The 13,789-nt window shown below is 41.8% G+C and overlaps 1 protein-coding gene and 1 long non-coding RNA gene across 2 annotated transcripts; both read left to right on the top strand.

The window, feature by feature from the left end:
* The first annotated feature begins 5,099 nt into the window (after positions 1 to 5,099).
* On the top strand, positions 5,100 to 6,329 carry LOC145786518 (uncharacterized). The gene is made up of 2 exons (XR_014291301.1): positions 5,100 to 5,219; positions 6,210 to 6,329. It is a non-coding gene; the product is annotated as an uncharacterized LOC145786518 (long non-coding RNA).
* Positions 6,330 to 6,803: 474 nt separating this feature from the next.
* Positions 6,804 to 13,056, top strand: LOC145786606 (uncharacterized). Its single transcript, XM_082598293.1, has 2 exons — positions 6,804 to 7,108; positions 7,574 to 13,056. Exon 2 carries the CDS (start codon positions 7,603 to 7,605, stop codon positions 12,421 to 12,423), a length of 4,821 nt encoding a protein of 1,606 aa, XP_082454419.1. The 5' UTR covers positions 6,804 to 7,108; positions 7,574 to 7,602; the 3' UTR covers positions 12,424 to 13,056.
* Positions 13,057 to 13,789: the final 733 nt, after the last annotated feature.

Here is a 13,789-nt window from a genome sequence, read left to right as displayed (position 1 = left end):
CTTGCGTTTGCTTGTTGTTTTGCCCGAGGCATTGCAAAAATCTTTCGCTTTGTCTCAACATTTGCAGAGAATGAGACAAAATCACCACAAAATAAACTGTTTCAAGTCATTTTTGAGCCATATGTTATAGTCTACACATTTTCAAATGTACTGTCATCGCTTGATATTAAAACTAAATCAAGCAATGAGCTTTAGTAAACATTTTATTTGTAACAATTGTGTTCAGTTCAGTTTTCTTTTCACACTCATACTGTCCAATTTGGTTATACATGATCAAGAAACACTTTGCAGTTTACAGCACATCCCAGGGAGCTATTTATTTGTTTTTAACATTGTTTCAACGTCTAGAGACGTTGAATCGATGTAAAAAGTATCTGATTTGCTTTCTAGCTAGCGGTTGATACAGAAAAGTAAGGTAGCCTATTGGTGTCACATGGTGTTTGAACAACAACCTATCCAAAGGTAGTTACTTGCTTCGATAGGAGCTCGTTCCAACTTGGACCTTCATGCTCTTCAAAAACAAAAAGTGTCTAAAACTCCTGACTGATAAACTATGTCACGATGCATTACAAAACTGATTTGTTTCCATACCTACCAACAATGATCACTTTGAATGAAATAATTTTGCAACAATTTTGATAAAGTGAAGTGATAATAATCGTTTAGTCAAATCGTATTGGTAGGCTATAGAAAAGGTCGTTTGTACATTGCCAAAGGGAACTCCCGTTCTGCGTGACAAACTCAAAGTCGTGGCATAACGATAGGAAAAATAAATACATTTAGCAAGATATCAAATCTTGCAAAAAAAATCTTTTTTAGGCTGATTGTTATTATCATACAAAAAAATCACTAAAATTTTGACTTTTTTCTTCGGCAAAATTGAAGGTTTTTGATATTTTGAAAATGCACGTTTGTGTCTAAGCGATTGAAACGGCTTTTTTATGTTGTCAACTAGATTTGCAAGATAAGGTTTTCTACATGTTTTTCTAATTTGTTGGACATGCATTTTGTGTCAAGCTATTTCTTACGCATTAGAAGATTTCTTTCTCTTCAAATTTTGAAATAACATTTTAGATGCAGTTTGCGGTTGACGGCATTACTGCAGAAGCCATCTTTTGTAATACATAACCAAAAACAAAAGGCGCATAAACTACTGCTGGCTGATAGACCACGTAACAATACATCATAATGATGTTTTTCCGAACCAAAGACCCAGAAAACCAATTTTGTTGTATATTAGTTCAGACGTTGAACCAATGACAAAAAGTGATTTGCTGATTTGAAACAAATAGATTGCTGTTCCCTATGTGCAAACCTTGTGATAAAAGTAATCAAGTTTTGGCCACAGCTTTCTGGTCCACTGAGGCTACTCTGGTCAATTGACTCACGTTGCAAATAACTTATTGACATTACTGGGTAGGCTCACACTGAAGTTGGTTTGTGTAAAGTCTTGCTTGTGAAAAAGTCGAAGTAAAAACACAAAAATGAAGTAAGTTATATTTACAAAGTATTATATTCTTGAATCAACCACAGTTTTAAAAAAAATAGTTTGAACAGTTTTCATGTAATAGAAATTACAATTGATATCATCGCTAAGGATCAAATAGCTGTGAAAATCACTTCGAGCAATTGTTTGTTATGATTTTCATTTTTCATCATGCAAACCAAGGTGAACCTCAATATCATATTTTTATGCCAAACGATAAAAATCGTTTTTATTTTTTTTTAGTTACTTTTAGGAGACAAGGAAAACAATCCGTATAAAAAATAATTCAATTCAACATATTTCCCTTATTTTGTCAGATATGTATTTCGTACAACAATTTTTTAGAAAAATTGCTGAGTATGGTATCGCGTTTTAGATGCAGTCAGAGAATGCAACTTCGCGGTTGATGGCGTTATTACAAAAGCCAATCTTTTGTCACGGAAATGTATTCGAAAACAAAAAGGCTCAAAAGCGGCTGACTGATAGGTTACGTTGCGATACGTTACAAAAACAAGGCATTGATTTCAGATTCTTTCAACCAAGCAAACAACTTTGCTCCAAATGACATAAACATCCAAATTTATTGAGAAAATGATATATGCCTACACCTTTTTGAGGTAAGCTTTTGTGAAAATAAGCTTTTGAAGATAAACATTTGAAAACAAAGTTTGAAATTATTGAGTTGGTCCTAATAGTGTTTCTGCTGAGATATATCAAAACTTTTCAATCCTCGTAGAGAAAAAATAATTTTGTAATCTCTCAAGCAACTGCAAAATTACCATTTAGGTAAAGATTCATTGCTGACAGTACAGTATGTGCAATGTTTGTCAAAGCACAACAATTTCGCTGCGCGTGTTTTTCCACAAAAGCAAAGCAGTTTAGATAGACGATGTCAAGTTCTTTTCAGTATCCTTCAATCTCTCGTTTTTATAAAAACATTTTAACAACATCCATAAATATTTATGTGAATATAAGTGTACCGGTACATGCAGAAGTTTATTGGCGGGTCAAAAACTCACTCCTTGTTGCTTTCCGACAAGAAATCAACAAAAAACTTCCCACATCAGTTTGTTTGTTTTGTGAGATAGACTGAGTTTTGTCAAGAAATTTTCGTACGGCTTCTTGTTATAAGTTAGAAACAAAATGTATTGGCCATAGAAAACTATGTAAAATTACATCTTTTTCAGCATGGCTTATCGTATACTTACTCTCTGATATAATTTCAAAGAAACCCAGATGTAATTAAAAGATTAATCAAAGCAACTCAAAACTCGAGTTTGCAAACAAAAGGCGGAATCATTACGGTCGAATGCTTTATAACAAAGCCAACTCACGAGATATCTGCGTCGCAGTTCCACGCACGACGGCGCTCAGTAATCCTATTAATCCGTATAATTAGAAAACAAAAGGACTAGCTAGTAGCAGGCTAAAATTTCCGAGTATGTTATGAAAATCATGTCATATCTCTAAAACTATAGACAATAGCAATGCCATTTAAAGCGGAATAAATACTTGAATAATATTTAGGAAAAGTCAAAAAATTTCAAAGGTGTGGATTGCGTAGTTCTTTAGTGATATTGCTTTGAAAAGCGCCAAGTCCCACCCGACCCCCCCCCCCCCCACAGGACAAAGGGTTAAGGAACATGCGATACGCATCTCGTCAGACTCGGTTTGCCACACACAACCCAATGTCTTCGCTGATGGCAAAGTCATATTTTCAGTCTGAAAGTCAATGTCACGAATCAAAGGTGAAAGCATCTCATTATCCAAATTTGACAAGACAATCATAGCCTCCTTGTTAGCACTCCACTTACCAAGTTTAAACCCACGGCTATCAAACAAAGCAATTGATTCATGAGTGATTTGCTGAGCTTCCTCTAAGCTATCAGCCGAAAATATAAAATCATCCATGTACATATTATTTGCAATATTGCAGAGAGTCAATTCACCAGCACTGCTGGGTTTCTGCTCGATCATTTTCTTTATAGCCAAGCAAGCGATATACGGGCTACTCTTTATTCCCCAAGGGTGTACACAAAAACGAAATGGTACCATCCTACCATTTTCAAGGTCATCATCTTCAAACCACAATATACGAAACAAATCCCTTTGCGACTCAGGTAACGTTATTTGAAAGAAGCATTTAGTCACATCAGCCATGAGACCAAATCTACCAAGCCGAAATCTAGCCAAGACATCTACCAGAGGGTTTAACAAGTCAGGACCCGAAAACATTACATCATTAACACAAGTTCCTCGAAATTCAGACTTGCCATCGTAAACAATGCGCTTTTTTAATTGTGACGTAACAAAGTATGGTAAATACCATTCAAATCCCTTGACATTTCCTGCTTCACCAGTACGCTCAATATAGCCATTTGATTTAAGATCTTTCATGGTGTCAGTAAGGAAATCACGAAGTTCAGGTTGTTTTAAAGCCTTCTTCCTTAAAGCAGCAACTCTATCTGACGCCAACACAAAATTGTTAGGTAGATCAATATCTTCCTTCAACGGAACAGGTATCTCAAATCGACCATCTTTCAACTCAATATTCGGTTCAACAAGTTCTCTAGCCAACTTATCATTGCGAGACAATTCACAGGTTTCATTTTCCAACGTCAAATCCTGAATGACTTTATTCAGGTCTGCTATTTCCATATCACGAGACTCAATTTTACGCTGAAAGCCAGAGATGACATCCGACTCTGAAGACGTCTGCACTCTGCACACTTTAGCAACGCTTTCATCTAAGGGTGACTTACCACCACAAGCCAACCAACCGAGAGGAGTGAGCAAAGCATGTGGTTCACTACGATTTTCACCAACACGCTCTTTTTTTGCCCACATCAAATAAGCGTTGTCGTTGCCAATCAGTACATCTACAGTACTACAATCATTCAAATGAAACATATTCACGTCATGAAAATGACGGAAACCATTTAAATCTTGTTTATGCGGTAAAGTTTTAACATCATCAGCCCAAGCTGGGTTAACCACCGAGGTTATATCACAAAACAGTTCATCTGTCTCTAACGACTGGATGTTGAGTTTGACAAGGTCAGCACAAGTAGCTTTCTGACCAGCCAGGGTATCCATTTTAAACGACGCTTTATCGTACGGTTTAAGATCAAGTTCACACACCAAATCACTCGAAACAAACGTCAACTGCGAACCAGGATCATGCTGACAATACACCAACTTCGATTTGCCAGTCATTGGATTCAAAACACGAGCAGCAGTAACGCGGTTAAAGGCTGCTTTAACATTTCCAATCTTAACATTACGCACAGGAACTCTGGCACGAGCATCATCTTTCCCAACCGAATCCAGAGAATCACGTGACGTCACATAAAAATCATGCAGAAGAAAATAGTGTTTCCTATCGTTGTTAGGCCCACACTTACGACAGTTATTTGCATGAACGCAATCCCTAACCATATGCTGGCGCAAACAATTCAAGCATTTGCCAGCTTTCACAATGACATCTCTCCAATCTTTAGGTGTCAAGCGCAAAAATTCTTTACAATTAGACAAAAAATTATATTCAGCTTGACCACGTGACGAACAACAAATGCATGCCGGTAGGTTTTTACGTCTGGCTTCACCACCGTGTTGAGGACGATTCCTATCATTTCATGTTTGCCCCTTTTTGTTTACAATTTATTCTTACTTGAACCTGTGTGACAATGTAGCACAACGAAGTTGCTGATTTCTTGTGTTTTCTTTTCATGTGGTGTTTCCACCTAAACACCTAAACAACAAGGAAGCAAAACGTGAGATCAACATTACCACCGATGACGAACACCTCCCCTACTGCGCCGAACCCACCTACCTCGGCGTAACCCTGGACAGGTCACTCACGTACCGACGACACCTGGAGTCACTGCGCAAAAAACTATCTGCGCGCGTTGCACTTTTGAGGCGGCTGGCGGGTTCCGGCTGGGGAGCTGATGCGAAAACCCTTCGCACAGCTACCTTGGCCCTTGTCCATTCTACCGCTGAGTACTGCGCACCAGTGTGGTGCCGCAGCTCTCACACCCGCCACATTGACACCGCCATCAATGACGCACTACGCACTGTGACTGGATGCCTGCGTCCCACTCCAACGGACTGCCTTCCCATCCTTGCAGGCATCCAACCTGCTGAGCTTCGCCGTAAAGGAGCCATGATTTCCCTTGCTCGTCGTGCACTGGACCCCGACCACCTCCTCCACAGTACATTCCAGCGCCTACCTGGAGGACAGCAGCGACTGAAATCAAGACGCCCATTTGTGCCCGCCGCACGACAGCTTCTGAACAACGTTGAAGATCTTGGAATAAGTGCGGCACACTGGACGAACTACACATGGAACATGGAGTGGCAAAACAACACCTCCCGACTCCGTGATTTCCTACCCGACGTCGATCCCCACCCTCCGGGAATGTCCCTCGCAAGACTTGCGTGGGTCCGGCTTAACCGCCTACGAACCGGCGTCGGTCGCTTTCGTTCAGACATGTGCAAATGGGGCCTGGCTCCCTCACCGGGATGCGAGTGTGGCGCCACAGACCAGACAGTAGATCATGTCGTCCATGACTGCCCAATCCATCAACCACCACATGGAGCGCTTGGACTGAAGGCCCTGGATGACGAAACTGTCGAGTGGCTGATGACATCATGCCCAAACATATAGTCCAGAAGAACAGCTCATACGACGAAGACGAAGAATGTGGTGTTCGGTCGCAAGGTGGACGGTAAGAAAACTTTAGTTTAAATTGCTTCCTATTGGTTAGTTACTGTTAAAATTATGCTGTATATCACTTGTTAATTACTTTCTGGTCAAATTACAATTTTCATGTTGACTGTAGTTTTTACTTGTGGTGAGAGTCAGGCTAGACTGGTAGGTTAGCGATAAAACCCAGCCATCCACCTAGCGGGATGCTACATTGGATTTAAACTAAAGACCTCTTAATTTGTGTTGTGTTAAATTGGATTATTCCTAGTAAATGATTTGTGGTGTCTTGTGTAACCACTAGTGTTTATGCATTGTAAATTTCAATGCTAATTGTGTCGTCATAGTGCTGTTTGCACTTGGTCTTTAGTGAATTTGTTTCTTTGTGTAATCAGTTGAAAGGCTAGTCATTTTAACTTGCTTAGTGTTGATTAACTCTTGTGCTGTGTTGAGAAATTGTGTTGTGCTGTTAAACTTGTGTTGAAGTTGTGAGACATTGTTTAATGTTAAGGATAAAGTAAGCGTTGAACTTGTGTTTGCTGGTGGTGTAGCCTCATTAAGTGAATTTGGTTGAATGCACCAAAGTCAGCATAATTATTATCTTAGATCTCGTGTTACCAGTTGTAAGAAAATGTCTGAGCAGTCTGATACAAGTAACAGTGTAGCTGTAGAAAGTGACAATGGGGCCGTACTCGGTGTGAGTTCTGTGGCCAGTCATTCAAGTGTCAGTGAGCCAAGTGGTTCTGAAGTGACAACTGTGGTGAATAAACAAGTGTCTTCATCCAAGGAATTGTCCTTGCTGATGAAAGGATTTCTAAGCGTCGAGAGAAAATTATGTGAGTTCAAACATGAGATGTGGACTGCCATTGGTCAACCAGATGCCGATGAGTTGGTCAATGAGCTAATCGAAAGATGTGAGTTGGCAATGACAGATGCCAAGTTCTTGTATGAGAAAATCAATGCTGGTACTAGTTTTTCTGATTCGGCCAAATCTAGAGCCCAGAGATACTGGAATAGCTTGAATGTGACTTTAAGTCAAGTGAAGGAGTTAAGTGATTCTAGAATTTCAAATGACATGAGAGATGAGAATCAGTCCCATGTTCAAGTTGTCACTAGTCCTCAACCGGTCGTAAATAATCATGAGGAGCCTAGGGCAACAGTGCATTTGCCAGATCCTAGTGCTAGTACTTCATACAGTATTCCACCAGTGCAATCCCCAGTGAGAGTTGAGAGTGAGCAAATCCCCATATTTCCAGGTGTCGCTGCCCCATACATGCGGCCTCCACATCTTGGTGTTGCTCCTCCAGTGACAGTAGATAAGTTTAGTGGTAATGTGATGGACTACTTAGAGTTTAAACGTAAATTTACAAAATTTGTAGAGAATGTTTACCAGGATGATGATGTACGCATGTCATACCTGCAATCTCTGTGTGTTGGAGAGGCAGGTAGGGCAATTCGTGGCCTTGGTGGTCATGTGAATAGAAGTATGGCTTACCAGACAGCGTGGAATCGCTTAGACCAAAGGTTTGGCAGTCATGACCTTTTGATGGCACAGGTGCGTAATGAGATGCTTAACGGACCTGTCATCAAGGCATATGATTCGTCAGCACTGAATAGTCTAAGAGACAAAATGTTTGAGTGCGAACAGAGTTATCTCAGTCTTGGTTGTTTAGATAGTTTAGACAGTCATGAGGTAATCCATAAATTGTTCAGTCGCTTGCCTGAACAACTTCAAAGGGATTTTGTTCCCTTGTACAGAAAGGGACAAGGTAGTTTTCGTCAGTTAAGAGAGTTGGTAGATAGTGCTGCTGCGGACGCTGAGTGTGCTCTTGGAAAGAAGCTGTATCAGCTGGACCTCAAACCAGCTGGAAGAGCAAAAACTTCCAGAGACCAGCATTCCAGTAGTCATTTTAATAAACGTGTAACAGTAAGTGCTGTGAAAGAAGTCCACTCAGGTTTACCGAGGGCAGAAGGAAAATGCTACATATGTGATGGTGGACATAAACTGTTAAGCTGTGCTGTTTTTAAACAGAAGTCGGTAAATGAAAGGAATGATATTGTCAAAAGTCTCAAGTTGTGTTTCAACTGTTTGTTACCAGGTCATCGTGTGGGTGATTGTTATTCCAAACAGAGATGTCAAGAGTGTGGCAAGCGACACCATAGCTTACTGCACTTTCAGAGACATCAAAGAGAGGTGAGGAGTGTTGGTGACAGTAGCCCTGAAACTAATGACAATGTGTTAGTGGCGTGTAACTCTTGTCCAAGTTCTGTTGATGGACTAAGCAGGAAATTGCATAAGGTGGTTCCTGTAAGAGTGTGGCTGCATGATCCAGCAAAGGCTGTGCATACTTGGGCCTATATGGATGAGGGGTCGGAAGCAACTTTGTGCACCCGTGCACTTGCTGAGAAGCTTTGCGCTCCTTTGTCCAAGGCCAAGGTGAAAATATGCACGGCTAATGCTGTGTCAGAAGCTTCGTGGCAGATGAATAACCTGCATATAAGAGGAGTTGACGAGTCAGAGGTGTTTCAAGCGAACAGAGTGTTGGTGCAGGATTCCATCGTGAATGTAAGGTCTAGTATCCCCACCAATGATGTTGCGGAAATGTTTCCACACTTAGAAGATTTGTCATTCCCTAAGATGGAGGTAAATGAAGTTGAATTGTTGCTTGGTCAAGATGTGCAAAACGCATTTCGTGTCACTGAACTGCGTTATGGTGATACTGACCAGCCATTCGGCTTTCATACGGCCCTAGGTTGGGCTTTGTGGGGAGTTGACAAAGTGACGCCCGGTTGTTACTCTAACCAAGTATGTGTTAGTTTTATCAGTGAGTTAAGCCTGCCAGATGAGTCTTGCCAGCAAGTCTTGCAGATAATGGACCAAGATTTCAAGGACCTTGACCTTCCCCAGAATGCTTGTCTTTCACGAGAAGACAAACGTGCGGTCAAGATTATGGAAGAGTCTGTGAAGAAAGTGGGAGATCACTACCAGGTAGCGTTACCATGGAGAAAGGACAGGGTAGATCTCAAAAATAACAGAAAGTTGGCAGAGAAACGTTTAGCTGGTTTAAAAAGAAAGTTAGAGGCTGATCCAGAAGTGTGTCAAAAATATTGTGAAAAAATGAACGAAATGATAGAAAATGAGTATTGTGAACTTGTTCCATTGACTGATTCGCCTCCAGAAGGAAAAATCTCGTATGTCCCACACCACTGCACATCATTGTTAACAAAGTTTCGTGTGGTTTTTGATTGCAGTGCGAAGTGGAATGGTTCTTCTCTTAATGATGGGCTTCTTCAAGGCCCAGATTTAACTAAAAGTCTTGTAGGTGTTTTGATGCGTTTCAGGCAGGAACCCATTGCTGTTGTGGCAGATGTCAAAGGCATGTTCTTCCAGGTTTTGGTAGATGAAAAGGACCGTGATGCCTTGAGGTTTCTTTGGTTCCCAGGCCATGATCTGACTCAACCTCCAGCTGAATACCGGATGAGGGTGCATCTGTTCGGAGCGACTTCATCGCCATCAGTTGCTGCATTCGCCCTACGAAGGACAGCTGAGGAGAACCTCACAAACTCTGGTCAAGACACAGTTAAGACTGTTTTTAACCATTTTTATGTAGACGATATGTGTAAATCTTGTACAACTGTGCAAGAGGCAGTGAGACTAGTGAAAGAACTGCAAGAGCTTTTGAGTAGTGGTGGTTTTAAATTAACAAAATTTCTTTCCAATAACAAGCAGGTTTTAAGCTCAATTCCATCCAAGGACCATGCTTCAGGCGTTTTCGATTTGGAGCAACGTGAACTTCCAACCCAGAAGGCTTTGGGTGTCTACTGGGATGCTGAAAGCGATAGTTTAAAGGTGAAGGTAAATATAAAAGAAAAACCGTGTACTCGACGAGGGCTCCTATCAATGATTTCGCAGACATACGATCCTCTAGGGTTTCTCCAACCATTCATGTTGCCTGCTAGGAAATTGTTGCAAGAGGCCTGCCGCTTGAAATTGGCGTGGGATGAACCTTTACCGGTCGTGGGGGGTGGGAAAGATAGTTGGGAAGAATGGGTGCAGGCACTCCCTAGTTTAGAGGCGGTGTCTCTTGCAAGGAGCTCCAAGCTCCAAGATCGTGTGGTTGACTACATTGAGTTGCACATTTTCACTGATGCTTCCACCACTGGGTATGGTGCATGTGCTTATTTACGTATAGTATATGTGGATAATTTCATTGATTGTGTTTTTGTGATGGGGAAGTCCAGGATAGCTCCCTTAAAACCCGTTAGTGTTCCCCGATTGGAGCTTACTGCTGCTGTTCTTGGTGCTAAACTTGGTAAAATGATTTGTAGTGAATTAGAGTATTCTTTGAGTAGTGTTGTGTTTTGGACTGACGCCACCGTAGTTTTAAGGTATTTGCATAATTCTACCAGTCGCTTTCAAACGTTTGTAGCTAACAGACTGGAATTATTACATACTCTTACGTCAGTGCAGCAATGGCGTTACGTGCCCACCGACCAAAATCCCGCTGATATAGCTTCGCGCGGTATGGCGCCCTCTAAGGTGTCCAATGCAGACATGTGGTTTTATGGTCCCGAATTTCTACGCGCGCGCGAAAACGAATGGCCAGGACAGCCAGATTTTGTGAACAATATCGAACAATGTGATGCTGAAGTGAAGGTTTGTTCCACTCAACTGTCTGATCCATCAAGTGACTCGATCCATCGATTGCTGCGGTACTATTCAGATTTCAGTCGTCTTCGACGCACGTGTGCCTGGTTATTACGTTTTAAGAAGTTTCTGATGTGGAAAGCTAAATCAGCTCGTGATGCTCCCAAGTGTGGTCTGTTGAGCATGGAAGAATTAACAAAAGCTACGTCCGTGATCATCAAAGCTGTTCAAGTTGAAGCCTTTTCCGACGTGATGCAGACGCTTTACAATCACCCAAGTTTTGATGCCCCGTTTGTCCCAGTAGAAGAAGCTCAAATAAAGAAATGTGCCAATTTGCGAACTGTTCAGTCGCTCAATCCGTATCTTGTCGATGGAGTGCTTCGCGTTGGCGGCCGTTTACAAAGATCTCCGCTGACAGATGAAGAAAAACATCCCATTTTGCTCCCAAGTGATCACCCAGTTACCGCTCTCCTAATTTTGACGTGTCATCAACGAGAAGGACACATGGGAACCCCTCATGTGTTGTCTTTGCTAAACAAAACCTATTGGATTCTGAAAGGAAGATCCACCGTGAAGAGAGTGCTACGTTCGTGTCTAAATTGCAAGTTTTGGGCGGCGAAAGCAGGTCAGCAACAAATGGGTCATCTGCCTGCTCACAGAGTGACGCCGAGCCCCCCCTTCAGCGCTTGTGGGACCGATTTAATGGGTCCATTGCATGTGAAAATCGGAAGAAGCTATGTGAATCGATATGTTTGCCTTTTTAACTGTTTAGCCAGCAGAGCTGTTCACCTCGAAATAGTTCAATCATTGGACATGACTGCGTTCATACAAGCCTTTCGAAGATTTTGCAACAGAAGAACAACCAAGGTTCGTGATGTTTACAGTGATAATGGTGGCAATTTCGTTGCAGCTAATCGCGAATTGAACCAATGTATCAAGCTTTGGAAAAGCAAGAATTTTCAAGATGCCATGTTGCAAGAAGGCATCCACTGGCATTTCGGGCCTCCTCTGGCCTCACATCAAAACGGTTTTACTGAAGCCTTTTTCCGTATTGTCAGGAAAATCTTTCGTTCGGTTGTCGGAGAAGCTACACTAGAAGAATTCGACTTACTGACCTTGGCAACAGAGGTTGAAAGAATTTTAAACAACAGACCAATTACCAAGCTTGCCGCGACCCCAGGTGATTTAGCAGCCTTGACCCCCAGTATGATCCTTACTGGATCGTTATGCGAAGGAGTTGCCCCAGGTGTGTTCATGAAGGCTGATGCGTACCGCAGATCGTGGAAAAAGACACAATACTTAGCAGATGTATTTTGGGATCGATGGTTACAGGACTATTTACCGCTGCTGCAGCCACGCCAGAAATGGTTTGGCACGTCTCGTAATTTGCGCCCTGGTGATCTTGTTTTAGTTGTGAACGAATCGGTCAAGCGTGGTTGTTGGCCGAAGGGTGTGGTCGAGGCCGTAATGCCTGACAGTAATAATTTGGTTCGAAGAGTGAGAGTTCGAATGGCTCACTCAACCCTCGTAAGAGATATTCGTAAACTTTGTTTGTTAGAGGGTTTCGCTGACGAACAGTAAGTTTCTCATTTCGTGTGCATGTTTTGTTTAGTTTACTGGTGTATTTTGAATTGTTTTTTTTGTTGTTTAGAAGCAACAACGACGTTTAAGCATAATGTAGAGGCGTACTTGAGTTTAAGCCTTTCATTGACACGTTTAGCTACATCAAGTTTTATGTAGTTTCAAAGTTAGTCGTTGGATAGTCTGTATTCGTACTCGATGTCTGATCGCATTTGATTTCGACTTTCGTACTCATGCACGGTCTGCTATTTGTGTTGTCTTCGCTTGCCTGTCGCCTACGGTACTGTTTCAGTTGCTCGTGTGCCAGTGTCAATTTATCTCTTGTGTGGCATCGTCCTTAGTTAAAAAACGTTCGTTAGCAACTTACGTTTTTGTGGGGAGAATGTTGAGGACGATTCCTATCATTTCATGTTTGCCCCTTTTTGTTTACAATTTATTCTTACTTGAACCTGTGTGACAATGTAGCACAACGAAGTTGCTGATTTCTTGTGTTTTCTTTTCATGTGGTGTTCGGTCGCAAGGTGGACGGTAAGAAAACTTTAGTTTAAATTGCTTCCTATTGGTTAGTTACTGTTAAAATTATGCTGTATATCACTTGTTAATTACTTTCTGGTCAAATTACAATTTTCATGTTGACTGTAGTTTTTACTTGTGGTGAGAGTCAGGCTAGACTGGTAGGTTAGCGATAAAACCCAGCCATCCACCTAGCGGGATGCTACACACCGCGCGGTGCGCCAACAACAGTCGAGTACTGCGAACTCCCTGACATCACATCATCGTGGGGTTTTACGGACGTCTGCCTAACCGGACATGAAGGCAATTTTCCTTTGCCAAACTTTTTAAAATGCTGCGACTCACCAGAATCGCCCATTAGCATAATGCTAAAATCAGTCGACTTACGCGTTTCCTCTCGTACAACAAAATCGAACAAACTCTGAAAAGTAGGCTCATTAGTGCCACCATACTGATCACCTAAAAAGTCAAGATAACGCTGCTTAGCGTCAAACGGGAGTCGCTTAGCCAAATCCAAAACAAAACGTCCTTCCAATTTGTCACGCTGACCATAAGCTTGCGCGTAAAGCAGACACTGCGACAATTCATCTTTAAACTCTTTCAGATCACCGGAAGAGGTCGAAGTCAATTTGCTACCATAGCGATACTTTCTAATTTCTGGTTCTGCGAAAAGACCTCCACGAACCCCAAAACGCTGGGACAAGCGAGCTAATGACATTTCTATCCTGTCTTCCTCTAACAAGCCAGGGGTGTCAGAAACCAAATTAGCAATCGTTTGCGCAGCTGTCCTAACACAAGCTGCTTGTAACAAAGTTAAACGAGTCCCCTTAAAGGGCGAAGCTGCCATTAAGGC

The sequence above is a fragment of the Aplidium turbinatum genome, chromosome 17, assembly GCF_918807975.1.
Source record: "Aplidium turbinatum chromosome 17, kaAplTurb1.1, whole genome shotgun sequence".
Classification (NCBI taxonomy): domain Eukaryota; kingdom Metazoa; phylum Chordata; class Ascidiacea; order Aplousobranchia; family Polyclinidae; genus Aplidium; species Aplidium turbinatum.
The sequence above is the reverse complement of the archived record's forward strand: the minus strand, read 5'-3'. Positions and strand labels throughout refer to the sequence as shown.